Source organism: Siniperca chuatsi, linkage group LG11, assembly GCF_020085105.1.
Source record: "Siniperca chuatsi isolate FFG_IHB_CAS linkage group LG11, ASM2008510v1, whole genome shotgun sequence".
NCBI classification, from domain to species: Eukaryota; Metazoa; Chordata; class Actinopteri; order Centrarchiformes; family Sinipercidae; genus Siniperca; species Siniperca chuatsi.
Window position 1 is genome coordinate 28,595,900 of NC_058052.1, and position 20,414 is coordinate 28,616,313.

At 44.9% G+C, this 20,414-nt stretch overlaps 1 protein-coding gene and 7 non-coding genes across 21 annotated transcripts in view; 3 read left to right on the forward strand and 5 right to left on the reverse strand.

The window, feature by feature from the left end:
- LOC122884546 (LIM domain-binding protein 3-like) overlaps positions 1–16,478 on the reverse strand; it is a 59,379-nt gene extending 42,901 nt beyond the window's left edge. For 3 of the 14 annotated variants that reach the window (XM_044214594.1, XM_044214593.1, XM_044214592.1), the window contains exons 1-3: positions 16,356–16,476; positions 15,870–16,258; positions 11,308–11,516 (exon numbers count right to left, since the gene is read on the reverse strand). In XM_044214594.1, coding sequence (XP_044070529.1) covers positions 11,308–11,403 — 96 coding nt within the window. In that variant the 5' untranslated portion in view covers positions 11,404–11,516; positions 15,870–16,258; positions 16,356–16,476. Of the gene's footprint in view, positions 1–11,307; positions 11,517–11,607; positions 11,763–15,869; positions 16,259–16,355 lie in introns of those variants that run through there. The other 11 variants (XM_044214587.1, XM_044214596.1, XM_044214595.1 and 8 more) reach the window with 8 other exon arrangements.
- trnat-agu lies at positions 470–543 on the forward strand. The gene has a single exon. It is a non-coding gene; the product is annotated as a tRNA-Thr (tRNA).
- trnat-cgu lies at positions 911–983 on the forward strand. The gene has a single exon. It is a non-coding gene; the product is annotated as a tRNA-Thr (tRNA).
- On the forward strand, positions 1,706–1,779 carry trnat-agu. The gene has a single exon. It is a non-coding gene; the product is annotated as a tRNA-Thr (tRNA).
- A 1,667-nt stretch (positions 16,479–18,145) lies between the features above and the next one.
- On the reverse strand, positions 18,146–18,218 carry trnat-cgu. Its single transcript has one exon. It is a non-coding gene; the product is annotated as a tRNA-Thr (tRNA).
- Positions 18,219–18,472: 254 nt separating this feature from the next.
- trnat-agu lies at positions 18,473–18,546 on the reverse strand. The gene has a single exon. It is a non-coding gene; the product is annotated as a tRNA-Thr (tRNA).
- Positions 18,547–19,080: 534 nt separating this feature from the next.
- On the reverse strand, positions 19,081–19,153 carry trnat-cgu. The gene has a single exon. It is a non-coding gene; the product is annotated as a tRNA-Thr (tRNA).
- Positions 19,154–19,369: 216 nt separating this feature from the next.
- Positions 19,370–19,443, reverse strand: trnat-agu. The gene has a single exon. It is a non-coding gene; the product is annotated as a tRNA-Thr (tRNA).
- Between the last annotated feature and the right edge of the window lie 971 nt (positions 19,444–20,414).

Here is a 20,414-nt window from a genome sequence, read left to right on the forward strand (position 1 = left end):
AGGATCAAAGTGGTGGACATTGCCATCCATGGAGCTACACTGCTAGAAATGTACTAAACTAATTTACAACCCACACACACACACGCACGCATGCTGGCACATCTGCTGCAGAGCCTGAAAACACAAAGAGCTGTTGAGCGGACAGAGCGACAGCATGCTGTAAAAAATACAAGTTGTTTTATCTGCTGTTTCCCACAATGCACCAGGCTTCAGGAGATAAAATCAGACGGTCGGTCAGCAGTGAGGCGCTTCACTCCTCGCTGTCAGCAGTGATGGTGTGTTTCCACCACGTTTCAGAGGGAAATCTTTTACTTCACTACATTTATGTGTTACTATTTACTCTGTAGACGGACACTGATATGTTCATTAAATATCACTGTGTTTTCTTCCCTTTCTCCCTGCATTACTTGTTTTAGTCATGCTTTAAATAAACCTGATTCACTTTTTGAGATAAAACCCTCAAAACGAAGGCGCTGTGGCTTAGTTGGTGAAAGCGCCTGTCTAGTAAACAGGAGATCCTGGGTTCAACTCCCAGCAGCGCCTCATTCAAATAACTTCTTATATAAAGCACTTCTTTAAGCTGTACACCACCCACATTTTCTTTACTATAGGTGATTAAAGCTTGACGGAGCTTCTTAGTGACTTTTATTATTATTAAAATATTCTGCTTCATTAAACAAATTAATTTGTGGTTCTTTCAGTCGGTGGCTCGAAGCCAGATTAGTGCGTCAGCCGGCTAACTTGGGGCTTAACCCAGACTTCCCATTTTCGTGAACCTGGCTTACTGTAACTGTTACAGGTCACCACAGCACTATCTGCCTCTTTACCAGATGTAATGTGAGAACAAAATCTTCTCAATCACAATGGTCAGCAGGGCGGTGAATGGACAGTAGCTCAAAGACAAAGAAGAGGCGCTGTGGCTTAGTGGTTAAAGCGCCTGTCTCGTAAACAGGAGATCCTGGGTTCAACTCCCAGCAGCGCCTGAATGATGTCTGCCACTAACTCGTCGTGATCTCTATCATACAGTGGTTCTGTATTATGTCGTGCTGAAGCCTCCAGCTCTGCTGCTTGTGTTTGTTTGCTGATGTCAGGGTGACTCAGCGTCCAGATTATTTCAGCACAAGCGACCGGATTAAAGTGAACAAATGTTTGGAGTTTGTCTTTTAGGAAAATGCTCACTGAGCGTGAACAATGTGAGGCCTGTCCAGGCTGCAGAGTGGCCTACTTTCACTCTGAGCCATTCACAATGAGCCACATGCACTTTATACACTACACATACAGACTTCCTCTTCCCCTCCACAAACTCCATGTCCACATCTATTTCCTGCCTCTCTTCAGCTCTTACTACAAAAACGTAATTACTGCTGCTGCCTCTGTTTCCAAACTTTTAAAACTAAAAAGTTTATGGCTTTGGAACTTGCTTGAGGAGAGACGCTAACACGCTAACAAATTAATTGTTGTTCGATCACAAAGGTTTCAAATTCTAATATCAAGATCTGCTGTAAATACTCATTTATCTTAGAATACAGGCAGGCAGCACTATGAACTGTTTCATTACTGCGGGGGGCCAGTGGTAGAAGTACTCAGATCCTTTACTTAAGTAAAAGCACCAATACAACAATGCTTAACATACTTCAAGTATCAAAACTAAACGTACTCATTCCACAGAAAAACTGAAATTAAGAAAACACAAACAGATAAAAGCGGCGCTGTGGCTTAGTTGGTTAAAGCGCCTGTCTAGTAAACAGGAGATCCTGGGTTCAACTCCCAGCAGCGCCTCAAACAAATAACCTGTTGAAACTGTACACCACGAAGGTCTTTCTATATTATACAAGCTAACACATCAGCAGGGTGGCAGCTCGCCACGGGCCCAGTGTGGGCAACAGATGAGGATTAAATAATAAGCACGAAACAGAAAGGATGTCTGCCGTCTGTTGAAAGTGGACTAAATCTAATTTGTGGATTACAACCTATATTTTCAACATATAACCAGTTCTAGGATCTACTGGATAGTTTGCTTTGCTTTACATACATACAGTAATGGCGGTTTGTCTACTTCTGCCAACAACCCGGATCCTTCTGTAACTGTCCACTGGAGTTAAAAACGTGAATCTGCAAGCTATCAAACACACCAACCGACAGCAGAGAGGTAACTGATAAGTGTGTGTGTGTGTGTGTGTGTGTGTGTGTGCAGGCTGACTGACCTTCGGAGGCTAAAAACAGCTTCCGCCTGTCGGCAGCCACGGCCGCTCGCTGCCACACTGCAGGCCTCTGCGAGCGGGCCGGCTGCTGCTGCAGGCGGTGCGGACAAATGTCAGGGTGCTGTAGGTGATAAGAGCAAATAGTGGAGGCAAAAGCTCCATGTCCAGATTATGTTCACTCGCATTTCTGCTGCTCAGATCACCTGGAAAAGTGCAATTCATGGTTTGCTGGCTGAGGTGCACACTTAAACCATTTTGCATCTCCTTGCGGTTGTTTTGCGTCTGTAGTGGTTTTGCGACACACAACGCTGAAGCAGAGATAAGTTGGACTACAAACTAACTGCGAATGTCTGCGGTGTGAGAATCTGTAAAGGTTTATCTGAGTGAATGCGAAGGTTGAATTAGTCTGAGGTTACGTCCTTCAGCGGCTGCAGACTGTTCGGAACATTCTGCTATTTAGTATTTAATCTATTATTTATTTAATTTCTAATCAGGGCAGCTATAAATAAAGCAGCACAGCCGCAGCTCTAAACATTTGTACAGAAAAACATACCATGGAAATGACCAGATACATTAAACCTGATCATCTCTCTGCTTGATGTGTCCAAATGAACTCATTATGAATATTTCTATTTATTATTTGATTGATTACTGATCTCTTTAAACTGAAGGTCAGAGCCAGAGGGCCCACGGTCTCTTCCTTACAATAAAATAATATGCATGTAGAAATATAGCGAATATATTTGTCAACTGTCAGTCGAGGGCATTTTCATCTATCGTTTGTATTTCCGGTCTGTTCTGTTTTGTTCTACTACGCCATCTTTGTTGTAGTTCAAACATAACTTCAGTGACCCCTCACTGCTGTAGAAAACTGCAGGATTCATCTTTAAAAGGTGCTAAAGTTTGATCTGCATATGAAGGATTATTATTGTGAGTGGTGTATTCAGTTTCTTTCATATCCACAAACATGGCCGAAGCCGCCGCCGCCGCCGCCCTCTTCTGCCTGCTGCACAGTCTCAGAGCTCGGCTGACATTTCAGTCGGCCCTTCAGAGAAAATGTTTTATTGCAGAGTCGAGTGATATGGCGAAGAAATGAATATCGTTTTCTGGACGTCCAGCAGGTGTGTGCAGCGCAGCTCATATGAGTGAGAGAAGTGATTTTAAAATGTAAGACAACAAGACTTGAAACCAGAAAGAAAACACAAGACAAGAAGCAGTTTTCCACATTTAAAGCTGCAGCCTCCATAAAGTTTGAACTAGCTCATGTTAACATACATTAAATAGTAAAGTGGTGACACCCAACTAAAACTACCAAAGTCAAGAGTGACTTGAATCTGTTTAGGATATCTTATCTGATAAAAACACTCAAATATAAACAGATACAGCAAATAGAGACAGTTTCAGGTTTTCTGGTTCCTGTAACTGACAAAGATGGTGTCGCAGTGGTAATAAACTATTTGCTATTTTCACCGAAGCCTCGTGAAAAGTTACTAAATTACATCACGCATTCATTTTCATATCAGTGACATCATAACATAACTATTAACATATGTAAAATAAATAAATACAAAAATAAATAAAAATGGGGGGAAATGTTTTTTTGTCCACCTGTTTTCAGCAGAAACAAGTTGTGAAAACAACATTAACATGTCATCAACATTTCAGTTGATGTGTTGAACTTGTTAGCAAACAGTACGGAGCAACATGGTCCTTCGTTTGGGCTGAGAGCTGAGAGGGAACCAGGACAGTAACAGACGAGCGACGAGCTGAAAGTCTCTGTGAAGCCGAGCGGAGCTGCAGGATCAGCTGATGGTTCACCACCAGAGACACGACACAGTTTTCACATCGTCATTTCACACAGTTATTATAAAAATACTGATTACAGCTTTAAAGAGAAGCTTTTTTCCTTGATTGACAGCTGTCCACCCTTTGCCCAAATCTGGATTTTCCAGCTCCAGAAACTGACAGCAGCTGTGAAACCCAAACTCCAGGCTTCAACATGTTCCACAGACTTTTCTGCTTTTAATTTAAAGTTAAGGGCTGGGCAAGCTCGTCAGAGCAAAAGCGCAGTGGCTGCTGTGTTTTCAAGACCATTAACTGGACCGGTTCTAATTAATCCGCATCTGCAGATATGTTTTCGTCATGTACTGTTACAGGAGCTGTGGAAACCTCACTGCCTGCATGCTTAAGGAGCTTAATGTTAAAGTATAAGGCTGCTGTTATTCTATATTTTTCTCATTTTCAACAAATCTCATGTTCAGACTCAAACCAGCAACACGTCGCTCCGTCTCTCAGTGCTGTCTCACTTCCTGTCTGCGGCGCTCAGCTGCGAGCCCATTGGTTCCTGCTGATCTTTAAAAACACAGATCTATAGTTTCCTGTTTAAAAAGGCTCAGTAGTTTCCTCAAACAGCTGCTCGCTGTAGTTTTTATCAGACCAACAGGAGGAAACAGAGCATCTGTTGGGGACTATTTCCAGCGGCGGATGAATCCACATGTGGTGCTGTAGTGAGTGTTTGGGGCAGCAGGACGGTGTGTGTGGGGCTGAGTCAGAATAAACTACAGTGTGTGTGTTCGTGGTGATGGAGGAACATGTCGCCCGGTGCAGCAGAGCGGCTCACTGATGTGTTTTAATAGTTTCTGGACGACGACGGAGGAAGAAGATCCATCAGCTGTGATTCACACACAGCACTCGTTAGCGGAGACGTTCACTGCCGGTTTGATTTCTGTACGCGGGATTTGTTGACAAGGAGAAAGGTAGAGACTATCACCCTTAAGAAAACTGACTTGATTCCTCCACATCAATGTGTGCACATGAATAAACCGGACTGTCCTGTTTATACATTGTGCCAAAACGTTCACACGCGTTCTGTAACTCGGACGCCGCAGATGGGGCCTGACTCAGCGTCATCGTCCCGTTAATCCCACTGTTTCATTTCTGCTTCCTGAACCTCTGAACCCGAGCAAACAATGAACCGCGGAGCCCAGAGGGATGATGGGAAGCGTCCGCCGTCCCTCGCTGTCATAAAGCCGTCAGTGCCGGAAATCGCAGCGTGAATCCATTCGGCGAGCGCAGCTGCTGTCACACTGAGGGCAGATTATCACCACATGGCGCCGCACACGCAGATGAAGATATTTCATCCAACAAAGCTCAGGGGGGGAGCTTGTGTTTATTTTCATCATTGGGTATTAACATATTTGTAGTGAAAGCCTGCAGATTTATGTGTGTGAATGTGTGTTTAACAGGCTTTTCTGTTACACACACACACACAGACTTACAGTATAACGACAGGACAAATCTGGTGCGAATGGAGCATTTTTGGATGATTTAAATCACCAAAATAAATGTCTTTGGGACTTATTTTCACGCAGCAGGTCTCGTGCGCTGCATACAGATCGGCAGCAGGTTCTCATGCTTGGCTGAGGTGAAGAAGTTAAAAACTAAATGCTGGAAAACGATGGACTTAAAAATGGCGTACATGAAGCACGTGACTTAAAGTGGAGAAACCATCAGCGGCCTCAGGTGTAAAACAGTGCGCAGGATGTTTACTAAAAAAGTGCACGTGCCCACAACAGCCGAAAATGGCGTGCGCACACCTGCAGGCAACTTTCCCTTTATAAATCACAGTCCACCCGGAAACGTGCCCGCCCTCTACACGCCCACATTCAACCATGAAGGCTCAAATCAAAGCACCTCCTGAATACTGATAATTTGATGTAATCTTGGATTTCTTCGACTGATGATGATGATGATGATGATGACAGTTACAGTCCATGCGCTCTTATGCGCTCCACATATATGATCAAACTATTTTGGTGCATCAGTGGACACAATTATGGTTGATCATAGACGACTTCATGGACGTAGCGCAGTAACTGGAGAGGAAACGTTATCCTGAGGCATTTGGCGAGTTTCAGTTCTTCGCAGTTTGGCGCGGCGAACTGACGGAGCCAGACGAGCGTGACTTTCTCACTTCACCTTCGTTTTTATGCATCCGGCGCGTGCGTGAACACCGGCCTTTAGTACGTGCGCACCGTTCACACGTGAGGCCGCAGACGTGGAGGCTGTAACCTTCCTCACATTAACACATGAAACCGACAGAAACGTCCCGTTTCCACCGTCTGAGCGTCGCCTGGAGCTCTTTTAATGGCGTCGTCTCTTCGAAACGCGGTCTCTTCTTGTCAAAGTGTGACGTCTGATGACCAGTAAACAGCTGTGGTTTGTCGGCCAACACGGCCGTGTGATGGTGTCATGGAATACTATGAAGCACAGGAAGAGACAGAGCGAGCAGAGAAGCTCCTCGTCAGCTGTTTCTGAGTGTCAGTGTGTGTGTGTGTGTGTGTGTGCGTGTGTGTGTGTGTGTGTGTGTGTGTGTGTGTGTGTGTGTGTGTGTGTGTGTGTGTGAACAGCTGCTGGATGTCAGCGTGTCGTTCAGCCAAAAGTCACCAGCTGAAGTCGGACAGGTGATCAGTTCACTGCCGTCACTCTGTTCTTTTAATAATCAAATCTGCTCTGATCTGATAAGGTTCGATTGATCAAAGATCGAATCAATACTCTACGGCTCTTTTATGCTTATTTAACCTTATCTGACGCAGCAGTAGTGCTAGTACAATTCTGAGGTACTTGTACTTTAATTGAATAATTTTATGCTACTTTATACTTCTACTCCGCCACATCTCAGAGGGAAATATTGTACTTTCTACTCCACTATATTTATTTTATTACTTTGCAGATTCAGATTATTAATACAAAATATAATTAACAAATTATGTAAAGATGAAGCTACCCAGCAGTATATAAAGTAGTTCAAATTAGCCCCATCTGTATCAGCTGCAATATTAAATTGATAATAATCCAGTAATATAATATATTTGATTCTGAATGGGCCATTCTGCATAATGTAGTACAGCTACTTTTACCTGAGTAAAAGTTCTGAGTACTTCTTCCACCACTGGCTGTACAGTATTATAGTTCAAACGTCCATTTAATAGCTCCTGGAGCTTTCAGCTGGATCTCACATTCCTCATTCAGTAAATAGAAGTGGCTCAGGTCAGTAAAGAAGACGACGGGAGTGAAGCAGCATTTGATGAATCGAAAACCGATCAACAGCTGGTCTGTTAAGTTAGTTGTAATCACACCTACCTGGGCTGTTTCAGCTGGTGATACAACGACCTAAACACACTTTAACGCATCAATAATCTACTGTTTTCGCTGTTTCTTCCATCACCGCTAAAGCACCACCTCCACACATCACACGTGAGAATGACCTGAGGCCGATCCTCAGCGTTCCCAGTTCTCTGTGAGAAGACTTAAAGACGAGCTGCTGGTATTTAAATCAACCACTTCATCGTACGCCAGTATATCGGGAAACAAAATAACTGTCCCCCCCCCTCAAAACACAGGAGAGTGTCATTCTGAGCCAAAAGAAATATTGATAGTGCAACATGAAACAAGTTAATATTAATGGATTTTTATTTCGGGGATAATCATGCTCTCTTTGTTTTTACCTATATGTGTTCACATGCAGTCAGACTGTCCCATCAGAGCAGCCGAACCAGCAGTCAGCAGCTCCTGTCTGCAGTGGACCCGTGGACGGACAGACAGCTGTCTCCGGATCACTGCGAGACTGAAGGAAACTTAGAAACAGCAGGATTCTCAGGCAGGTTCTGCAGCCATGAGGAGCGTCTTTATTCTATGATTTCTAAGCGAATTTCTAACTCTCTTTGATCTGATCAAAACTGTGCTGCTCTCTTATGGTCGCATGACCTTAACCGGCGCAGAAGTAGAACTAGTTAAATTTTAAAGGTAGCGTAATATGTTCATTGAAAAAAAGTTCTGGTTATGAATACACGATTTGCTGAGAGAAGCAAATGTTATAAGAACGTGTTAAATTGCGTTGCATCCCCTCTGTAGATATAAATCATTATTACATTATCAACGTCGTCAGCAGTGTCACTAGTGTTGCTAAAACCGGTGGAGCTAGCATCCAATCACGAGGTAACGAGGACTAGCCAATCACAGCACAGTAGGGTGGGAAATAATAACGCGTCACAGCCAGCGCTGCAGCATCAAATGCTGACCATAACTGACTTCCTGTTGTTTCAGAACTCCTGCATGCACCTGTCCCTCTCACCTCTCGCAGTACCTTCGCCTCACGTCTCTCCCTCTCAGTCACAGTTCATTAATGTTTCGCAGCTGTGAGAATTTCTTCCATCCTCCATTTTTCCTTTGACAACGGCGTCCATCAACAGCACGCTCAGAAATCCACTGTTTTTACTACGCGGTGAATACAGTGAATATTTTGCTGAGAAGCAAATGTTAGCGCAGTGAGTTTTCAGTGGACCAATGAAGAATAACATCTGCAGCTAACAGGGAGTCAGACAGCTCTCGTCCCTCAGAGGATTTTCAAAGCTTTTCCAGGAACAAATATCGATGCTCCTCACACCTTGAAACATATTTCCACCCCCTCAGATCGATCTCTGCCCCTCCTTCACTGAAGGCCGACCGTCACGCAGAGAGGAGGCTTTAAAACACAGTAAACCTGCAGGACACTTCTGCTCTTCATGCTCTGAGATGTACGTGCAGCACATGAGAGGTCAGAGGTCACAGCCAGCTCACAACCCCCCCCTCCTGAAACTATTTATTGTAAGCAACAAGACTCTAACAGCCAGGACATTTACAGCCGCGGAGATTTAAACGCTTCACACTGTCGTGTATCTGGACGTGCTGCATGTCTTTGTTGTTTTCATCAGATTTCTCATGTGTCCAGCTCTCCTGCAGTTGGCACGGAGGCTGTAAAAAGTTCCCGAAACCGTTGCCTGTGTTAGTTATCGCCGATGATGCTTTCTGACCGGATAAAAGTAAAACAGGAAGTGTTGTAAACGTGCGCTGATGCTCATGAACTGTTGTTACTATTGGATTACTGTGATCTGCTCTTTATGAATGTGCGCTTTACGTTTTATTACGGTCCTATACAAAACACAACAGTTTCATATAGAGCTGAGACGATTATAGTCGATTAATCGATTAGTCAAGTGACAGAAAGTCAATCAGCAGCTATTTTAATAATTGATGAATCGGTTCCGTCAATTTTCAAGCAACAGAGCCAAAGATTCACTGGTTCCTGCTGCTGTTTACTGTTTTACATCACAGTAAATGGAATATCTTTGGGTTTTGGACTGTTGGCAACATGAAGGCGTCTCCTTGGGCTCTGAGAAACTGTGACGGGCATTTTTTCACAATTGTTTGACATTTTGTACATTAACTATTAATTAATCGATTCATTTCATACATTTTCTCTCCTGCAGCCACACGAAGCCAGTCTGGCTGCATCTCAGGATCTCAGAAGTCGCCCGGGGAGTAGAAACAAAGACAAGAATGGATAAACAGTCCAAGTTAATGTGTCATACGCTCAGTGCAGCAACTTTTCAACTTTCCAATGTATCCCGTAAAAACCTCAAAGCAAACCTTCAGCATCGCATCGCATCCTGTGTCAGTCCATTAAAGTTAAATTTGCCTTTTCCATTTTCTTGCAAGATCATCTTTAAAACTTGCACTTGAAATTTCCACCTTCTGCACGTCACTTATCGTCACTTCAACATGTTTGAACTGTTGTCAGTGGACAGATCTGCAGCTGGCAGCTGGTCCCGGATCCTGACAACAGCAAGAAGACTGTCGATGTCATGGAAAAGCAAAGAGAAAATGAATTCCTCTGCACATTTGCTGAAGCTGTTATTCAGAGCAGCTCGCACAATGAGCCTCAATGCCAAAATCACCAACAAGCAGCCAACAGAGAGAAGGTCAAAGGTCAAGGACCACAGCGTCCTGACAGCAGATGCAGCAAATCCTCCCGGGAGCCCGGAAAGACTGGGGACGATAAAGAAATGCAGAGTGAAGCAGTGGAGAGGTGGAGGAGTGTTTTCTCTCTCTGTCTCTGGTCTATTCAGAGAGACGAGGCTGTGAAACCAACACCAGCTCCAGTTTTAGGCCTCCGGCTCTGCTTTCGGCCTCCCTGATAAATCCTGGCAGTCGCCACGCCCTGCGGGGCCGCCGGGGGCCGCGGATCTTACCCTGACAGGCTTCACATGTGTTTCTGAATCATCCGCAAATCACAGTTCATTATCAAAACCACCCGCACAGAACAGAACAATGAAACAGGAATGACAGAAAACAGCCAGCTTTAAAGGACGATACCACTGTTTCCCCCAAGGTTTTATATTCTTGCATGTGTGTTTCCATTCATTTCAGTAAACTAAGAAAAGTTACTAGCAGAGACTTTATTTGTTAATCGTTTGAAGCACCGATTCCTCACTGTGAACTGCACGTCTACTCTTCTGATTAAAGTCACACTGCCTGTCTGTGGTGCTGCAGGGCAAAATGCAGATTTATTTGACTAATTTCATTAAAATGTTACAATAATCGAAGTTTCTGCAAGCTGATTTTGATTTTCACGGCGGATCAAAACGAACGGAAAACAGCAGTCAAAAATCTCCTTCTTCTCAAATCAGAGTCCTTGAAATCACTGAATGCATTAGTCTCATTTTAACTAATTTCATTCTTTGTAAATGTTGTTCTAATGCATTTCTTCGTCTTACGTAAAGCACTTTGAATCGCCCCTGTGTTTTAAAGGTGCCTTAAAAAAGTATTTTGGGGGGCATTTTTTACTTTATTTTGATATTGATAGAAGAGAGATGACAGGACATGAGGTCCCCAGCTCCCCAAAGCCTTCGGCCACCAGGACGCCTCGTTCAGTCACTCATTTATAGAAAATTCTTGAAATGAGAAACGAGAAACAGGGATATGAGACGTGCAATATTCTCACTGCACATGTCTGTCACTTGTTTTTAAGAAAACTTTCATGCTGAGACAGATTTTTTTGCGCTGTTGAAGATATAAAAACACTTTAGGAAGTTAGAAACATGATGGTATACGTTAAAATAAGTTTTACAAAAGAGACAAAGCATCCTTCAACCAAACTGAGGCCAAACGCACAGAAAGCAGTCTGAACTCAGGTGTCCCTGCTGATGGAGGTGAGCAGCTGAGATAAAAAGAAACCCTAAAAACTAAAAAGGGTGTTTTTTAAATGCATCTTTTAGCAGTTTCTTACCCTGGAGATGGTCAGCGGCATGTTGAAGTCCTTCCCCCCCTGCAGCCTGAAGCCCCAGGGGCCGGGGCCGGGCAGCGACACGGTGTAGGCGCTCATTCTTCCAGACAACTAGAGGATCCTCCGAAATGGACGATGGCAATTAAACAAAATGTTTTCAAAACCCCACAGCTGCTGGAGGGATGGGAGGGAGGGCCGGTGGCGAGCAGCCTCTGAAAGGAGACAGAGAAAAGGATATCAAACAGGTGAAAGACGAAGAAACAAAGCTGACGTGAAACGGAAACGTGCGTCAAATGCACGAACCAAAACTCTGAGAGAAAGACGAGGAAGAAGAAGAAGCTGCGAGACGAGAAAGAAGAGGACTTGCCTGCTCAGAGGAGCTGACGTGACAGCCTAAGAATAGCCAGAGATAGCACTGTTGCATTGTGGGGGGTGGAGGGGTGAGGCCGGGTGAGGCGGGGCGGGGGAGTCGAAGGGAAAAGGAGGGGGGGTGGACTTATATGGTGTGAAAGGGGACACCCGGTATGCCAGGCTCGCCGTGATTCACCGGGGCTAATATAGACCCAGCAGATTCATCTAGACCCCCCTCCCCCCCCGGTGTGTTATGCCCAGGGTCTCCCTCGGACCCAATCAGGGGCGATGCCAGGAAACGTCTCATTATCTTCGTGGTGATAAAGCCGAAATCGAAAGGCCACGAGTTAAGTGGCAGCGATAACTGAAAGGTCAGCAGCAGATGGGTCCTTACAGCAAGGTCGCAGGTTCAAATCCCCCCCACCTGTCACTGCCGAGGTTCCCTACAGCAAGGCACCGGACCACCGACTGCTACCTCTGGATCTCCAAACAGTTCACTGCAACAAATGCAACTCCTTATTTGTTGAGTGATTCATCGTTTTGTGGATTTTACTTAAGATCTTTGTGAAAAAGAGTGTTTGGGGCAGCAGGACGGTGTGTGTGGGGCGGAGGCAGAATAAACTACAGTGTGTGTGTTCGTGGTGATGGAGGAACATGTCACCCGGTGCAGCAGAGCGGCTCGCTGATGTGTTTTAACAGTTTCTGGACGACGATGGAGGCTGTGATACACAACACCTGTTAGCAGAGACGTTCGCTGCCGGTTTGAGTCTGAACATCCGCACACAGTCAGTGTCCAGTCCTGGAGCTTGTATTTTTGCTATCACCGGTTGCTGACTCCGTTCTCCGTCTCCTCGCAGTCCTGCCAGCCCTGACTCCAGCCTCCGTTCCCTCCGCTGCTTGGACTCCTGCGACTTTGCCTCCCGAACTACTTCACTCCAGGCCCCTTGGCTTTTCTCTGGGAAAATCCCCCCGGACCCCTCAGCCCTTCCCTGGCTCTGTTCGGCTCCAAACCCCCGGCTCCCCCCTCCCCCGGCATCACCATCTGCTGGGTTTCAGTCCAATAAATACTTTGGCTCTGCTACCTGCTTGGTTCACTAGCTCCTTAACAATTTCCTTAATAAATAAATAAATAAATAAAAGTTTACAGCTTGCAGTAGTGACGACAGCAGTCAAACTACAAACAGTCTCTGTCTGTCAGTACACCGACAGATGTATGTCAGACTAATGGTCTTTTATTTTGGCAGGTGCTAACAACAGGTGAGAATTCTCTCTCTCTCACACACACACACACACACACACACACACACACACACACACACAGGGTTTCGTGTAATGGCTACAGAAGCATTTCTCTGTTTTACCTCAAACTTATCATCTTCAACTTTCCGACTCCCAATGTTCGTGCTTTCTTATTCATGCTCTGAGTTTGAGTTGCAAGCTGTTCCGTGTAGAGCTGAAACAATTACTCAATTAACTGATTAGAGAAAATTAACACATTTGCTAATCGATTAATTGATTAAAAGTAATTTGTGAACAAAAAAAAAAAGCTTTTCTGCGTTTTTTTATCCTTGGAAACTGAAGATCTTCGGACAAATAAACACTTGTAATGAAGCACAAGCCAGCACCTTTGGCTCCACCAGCTGCTCATTTCTACTAGAATTCAATTCAGTTTTATTTACATAGCGCCAGTTCATAACAGAAGTTATCTCATTGCACTTTTCCTACAGAGCAGGTCTAGACCGAACTCTTTATAATGTTAATTACAGAGACCCAACAGATCCCACCGTGAGCCAGCACTTGGCTGTGTGAGTCAAAGAGAGACTCCGTTCACATCAAGGCTAAAAGAAAGGGGGAACATGCTGCAGTTCGACTCGCTCCTCTTCAGCAGAGAGGCAGGCAGGAGGGCGTTCAGCTCCTCCGCAGAGACTGACAGGCTGATCTGCTCAGCCTGTTATATCACCTGCTAAGTTTAGACGCCTTTGTCACAGAGAGGAATCTGATGGAGATACTGCTGGGAGACGGGTGCAACGCACCACGACACTTCTCAAAAATGTTTTTTGGTTTAAAGAAGTAAAGATTTCACTACTTAAAGTTGTTGTGTTTACATTCAGTGTTACTCACCGAAACGCACATGCTTGTGGTTTAACATTTCCTTCCTCATCAAACATTCGTAAAGCTCGTCCTCGCCTTTGTTGGTGCATTGCTACTTTTCGTGACGCGTCGCCGTCGCCAGCTGTCGTTCAGCAGAGTAACACTCAGATAAACATCCATAGGGCCCTTCTAACAGGACAGGACGGTCATATCTGCAGGGGATCGATGGGTTTGTTGATCTATTATTAAAATATTATTCAGATTGTTGCAAAGATGTCTGACTTAAAAACTCATCTTATAGCTTGTGATCTGATTTGCAGCAACAACAACAAAAACCAGGAGCAGCAAGTTTACAACTCGAGATGTTTCTGCAACTTTACAGATGGTAGTTCAGTGACTGAGGCGCGTTCGGACTACAGACAGGAAGCACAAATGCATGATGACTTCCAGCGAATAACTTGAGAAAATATCACTAGACAGCTAAAAACACGGCTGTTTAGACCCGAGGACGCTCAGCTGGTCGGTTGGTCCAGAGACACGCACAGGTCAGATTCCTTCCTGATCCTCAGAGGATCAACCCTTCAGTTTTTACAGACCCCGTGACCTTTCCTCTAGCGCCACCTTCACGACAAAACTTTACGTTTTCAGCTCCACGACTGGCGAGACGCTACGAACAGATAAATCATCGGGACGCTGTGGCAGCACGGCAGCCTGTGGCAGCACGGCAGCCTCTAGGGGGCGCTGGTGCAGATTTAGACGCCAAGTATTGTTTTCAGTTCACGACATTTCGGTGATTCAAGTTTAGAAAACAAACCGAGTCAACTCGATGGCACGATGGGACTCGCAGAGGCAGAACCATTCACAGCTATATGAGCAGGGTGTTAAATAGTGCGTGTGTGTGTGTGTGTGTGTGTGTGTGTGTGTGTGTGAGACGGAGAGAGTATCTGATGAAAGGGGAGGGTGGTGTGATAGTGGATCTCTCTCTCAGCATTAACAACACATAACTGACCTCAGAGCACTTGTGAATAGTTTGTCATTTTAAACAGCTTCTTAACTGAGCTGCCTTGTTAAGTTAAAGGTCAGCTCAGTCTGACACACACAAACAGGAGGGAGGAAGGTTGTGTGTGTGTGTGTGTGTGTGTGTGTGCTACATATTCATCAGTGGTGGACGAAGTAATCCCGTGCGTTAAAAATACTCCGTTACTGCAGTGAAAGTGTGAGAGTGTGATCAGGAAAAAGCCCTTAAAGCATTAAAGCAGCGCAGCGTCCCTGTGGCTGCTGTGCTGTTATATATTCTATCATCAGGTTATTATTCCTCGTGCATTAATGTAAAGCAGGATGTTGCTGCTGCAGCTGGTGGAGCTGGAGCTCATGTTGAACCGGTTTGTATCGGACTGCAGCTGATGATGCTTTTCATTCTGGATCCATCTGCCGATTCTTTTCTCCGTCGATCCGTCGATCGATCGATCGATCGGTTTGGAAAACTGGTGAAAACGGTGAGAAACGCCGTCCACGACGACCCAGAGCCCAAAGCGACGCCTTCACCGTGTCGTCGTGTCCGACCGACAGTCCGAAGCTCGGCGTTATTAACAAACATCACAGTTATTACAGTCGTTCAGAGGAAAAGCAGCAGATCTGCACATCTGAGGAGCTGCAGCCAGGAAGGGATTTACAGGAGAAACGACTTCAAACATCAAAACACATTTTCTGTCAGTCGACTGATCGATTCAGCTGAACTTATAAACTGTTGAGAGTTTAATTTATGTTTTGTATAAAAATCTGTAAAGTTACTAAAGCTGTCAGATGAATGTAGTGAAGTAAAAAGTGAAGCACATGTACCTCGAATTAGTACTCGAGTACAGTTCTTGAGTAAATGTTGGACCTTGTGTTGAATTCTTTTGTCAAGTTGTTGTTTTTACTAAAGAGAGCGTCAACAGTTAAAATGTGGTTTTGACACATAAACTGCTGAGAGTTTAATTTCTAACAAAACATCAGGTTTTATAAACTTTGTGTAAAACTCTGTAAAGTGACTGCAGATAAACGCAGTAGAGAGTCCAGTGTTTCCCTCTGAGACTCAGTGAAGCACGAGGAGCTGGGCTTCAGTGCTTGAGGTCAGTACTTACATGCAGGCCTGCTCAGTTACTCTCCTCCACCACGTTATTTCAGAGTTCAGGCTCCTGGCTGGTTTGCAGCTGTTGTGTTTAAGGCTTCAGGGTTGGACTCATTATCCTCAACATGGAGACACTGTTTCTCCTGACACACCATTAGACACGTCTTTAAGGTAGACTTGACGCGACATATGACCCGCCCACTTTGTGTCGTATCTCAGGTGATCTGCAGACAGACACCGCCCACCTGCTCCTGCTGCTTCCCACACTCCGCCCCGCCCAGCAGGGCCGCCCCGTGCTCGGAACTCTTCCCACCTGCTGAGCTCAGCTCAGGCCCGGTGATGAAGAGAGCTGACCCGGCCGACGGAGCTGTGAGCCGGGCGGGCGGTGCAACTTGTTGCCGGCTGGTGATGATGATGATGATGATGAAGAAGAGGGGATTAGACAGGAGCAGAGGCACGCGGGCAGAAAGGGAAACAGTTTGAAAGGTGAACAGGTTACCTGCCGCCGCTGGTTCTCTCCTCGCAGCTCCGTGAACCGTCACAGACCGACCGGGACAGCCTGCGGTGATCCGGGGATCCGGCTCCGGTGCCCGGCCCGGGCAGAGAGCAGGAGGGAGGCCGAGGGGAGGAGGAGGAGGAGGAGGAGGAGGAGGTGTTAACGGTGGATTTTCATTAGCAGGGGTTTTATTTAAAGAGGCAGCAGCCTGACAGACTACAGCAGTGCGTACTGCGTCCTAAATGAAAGATCACCTGCAGACTGAAGGACTCAAGCAATACTCACACCTGCATCACATGACTGTATCGATCACATGACCGGTCCCAGCTGCCTTTGAATCAAAAATTGATCACCAGGAATGTAAATCAACGTGACCTCTTCCACTAAATTTAATATGTTCCAGTATAATTGAATGGCACATTAAAATGATTAAATATTTCAGTGTTAAAGGGACAGTTCACCCCAAAATCAAAAACACATATTCCTCCTCTCACCTGTAGAGCTGTTTATGCATCTGGATTGTTTTGCTGTGAGATGCTGAGTTTTGGAGATATCGGCCGTAGAGATGTCTGCATTATAATATAACGGGACTGCATGGCGCTCGGCTCAAAGCGCCAAAAAATACATTTGAAAAACTCAACAGCAACGTCTCTCTGCAGAAATCACGACCCGGTTACTGAAGATAATCAAGCAGTTTCATGTAGGAACTATTTTCTTTCTACCGAACTACACCCGCCAACCGTATCACCGAGCAGAAGGAAGGTGCATCTTCTCTTGGACGAGAGGCTTGTCAATCCAATCTGAAGCCAATCTGACATAGAGGCCAAACTGTGTACTTAAAACTTCCGGGTCCGTCACGTGACGCACACTGGCCCAAAACGACTTTTTCCCCAAAGACTTACATTGTGAAAGAAGCGGCTGTAAAATGGTGGCTCAATTTTTTTGAGAGTCACAACCCTCGCGAAATGACTCGTTTCACTATCTGAATTTGATCCATTTAGTCCGATAATATTTAGAAAGTCTGGAAGAGCCGCACGATTAAATCATTTTATCCCCATTCAAGTTAGCGGAGGGCTAATACATCCATGCTCGTGACAACGCAGGATGTAAACATTAATGGCGTCCTCCTTGGCTGGATGTATCGTTAGCTAGACGCTAGGTGAGCTAGCGGTATCGCTGCAAGCTGCCTTCGGTGATAGGGTTGGCGGGTGTAGTTCGGTAGAAAGAAAATAGTTCCTACATGAAACTGCTTGATTATCTTCAGTAACCGGGTCGTGATTTCTGCAAAGAGACGTTGCTGTTGAGTTTTTCAAATGTATTTTTTGCCGCTTTGAGCCGAGCGCCATATAGTCCCGTTATATCATAATGCAGACATCTCTACGGCCGATATCTCCAAAACTCAGCATCTCACAGCAAAACTATCCAGATGCATAAACAGCTCAACAGGTGAGAGGAGGAATATGTGTTTTTGATTTTGGGGTGAACTGACCCTTTAAATATTTATTCTACAGTACATTATATATGTGTGAGCTCCAACGTTTTTCCTCTTCACTGTTCCCCAACATCCTGCTTCACATTCTCTCTCCATCATTCACAATTATTTATCTACCACTGCGCAATGAAGTGACGCAATGCATTGTGGGGAAGTTGAGAAATTCTTGCCTATCTAGTAGATTTCAAACAGAGGAATCTTCACAATGAAGGGGATTAAACATGACAGACTTTCTGTAGCAACAGTTAAATATGGATCATAATACATTACAGTTAAAGTCAAGAGATTAATCTGCTGTTTAAGGCGCTGCTGGGAGTTGAACCCAGGATCTCCTGTTTACGAGACAGGCGCTTTAACCACTAAGCCACAGCACCTCCCTTTATCCTTGTGGCCAACCGTTTGTTGACCTATCTGACCTTTTAACCCCTTATACCCCCAAGTGGGTCACTCAGGTCCGCTAACCAGTCGCTTCTGGTGGTCCCTCGGGCTCGGCAGAAGCTCAGGGGTGACCGTGCCTTCACAGTTGTGGGCCCCAGTCTGTGGAACAAGCCAAATATTGTAAATAAAATGGATCTTTGTGGAGGAATAAACATGCAAGACAGTGTTCATTTATGGTACAGTAACAATAAGGCACTGCTGGGATTCGAACCCAGGATCTCCTGTTTACTAGACAGGCGCTTTCACCAACTAAGCCACAGCGCCACAACAGCTGCAAAGTCTTCCTTGAAGAAAGCATTCACCAAAACCAGCATGCCCCGGACCTCTGTCGTGAGGGGATTTTTCACCTTCCTGTTTGTGCGGTCGTCTTTATTTGCCACAACCAGCCAATGTGTCAACTGTACAGACGTTAGCAACACACTCACCGACTGCGTGTGGAGTCAATCTGTGCGACAGCTCAGCTTTTAATCGTTGTCAAAACTAAGGAATTCAAGTTCCTTAGTTAATTTCCTCTAGTCTCTCTGTGTTCATGAAGTGGATACATAAAGCCTCAGGTAGAGACACGGACAATTTGACTGAAAGTAAGACTCCTGAGAGGTTGCAGGAGCTTTTGTCAGCCTATGATGCTTCTGTCGGCAACCGACAGAACTGATAAGACAGCGGTGGTAAATGACAGATTTCTATCTTGTCACTCTCCAAGGTGAGGTAGCCGGTCTCAGAGCTGAGCCAGACTATTAATACATCAGTTGTGAGCAGACTGTGTTGTCTGTGCACAATGGTAGGTATTAAATAACAACAAGGCACTGCTGGGAGTTGAACCCAGGATTTCCTGTTTACGAGACAGGCGCTTTAACCACTAAGCCACAGCGCCTATGTTGTTGCCTTGTACGATAAGAAGGTCAAGCGTTCTTACAGACTCGTTTGTTCTGTGCAAAAAAAAAACCCAGGATTCATCACTTTGTTGAAATCATGAACCAAACATGACACTTCGGACTAAAATGAAGCCAAATATTGTAAATAAAAAGGATCTTTGTGAAGGAACAAAGATCCTTCATGTGTGTTGTTCATGTAGGGGACAGTAACAATAAGGCACTGCTGGGATTTGAACCCAGGATCTCCTGTTTACTAGACAGGCGCTTTAACCAACTAAGCCACAGCACCTCCACCAGCTAACAAAATATTTAAGGTCCAATCGTATCAAAGACATTTCTGAACTGATTATGAACTGAACATTATGTTGATTTTGATCTGTGTTGATTTTGATCTGTGCACTTGTCTTTGAACAAACAGGTTGTATTACTCTCTTCCAGTTGTTTTTCTGCTTTGCGCGTGCACAGTCTGATCAGACTCAAAGAAAAAGTTTGTAAAGCATTTTTAAAATTAAGGTAAATTTCAAGGAATTAAAAAAAAACAAATGTTGGAAAATTACTGTTAATCAGAGATAACAACCAGGTTGATCAGTGAAGACAGACGGACTGCAGCCTGTTATGCATGTCAGTAACACAGTAATGGAGATGGAGACAACACAGTCCTTTGATTTGACATGCTCAGGCCGTACAGCGGCATCTAGTGGCCATGGTCGTCAAGGCAGCTTCATTAGTAATTCAATACCTGCAAGATAATAACTGCATGAGCTGCTGAAGGAGGCCGTCTGTCTGTGGTAGGATGATTCTGTCATGAACACAAAATCTCCTCAGAAATCATTCAAACGTCCTGCGAGTCACATGCAGCGGCCACTTTCAGAGCATTCGCAGAGTCGAGCAGGAGCAGAAGTCAGACATCCACAGCATGAACTTAAAATGGATGACACACGGACCGACTTCACTAATGTCATGAGTCATTTCAACGTTTTCTAAATGCTGCACGTGTGTTGTCAAATTGATGAAGATGTTTTCTTAAGTTGCAGTGCATTGAGCTCTCAGGGCCACCGTACGTTTAGCTTATTAGGAGAGATGAACCTCTTTTGAAGCAGTTTAAGGGTTTAAACCTGGTCTCCTAAACCCCATCGCTGTGTCCTCACAAGCTGCAGTTAAAGTTACAATCACTGAGATTTTCATGTAATCAAACCATTTCTTATACTATTTATGGTCGACATTTTGTCAGCAATAGCCATCCGAAGTATTTACATTCTG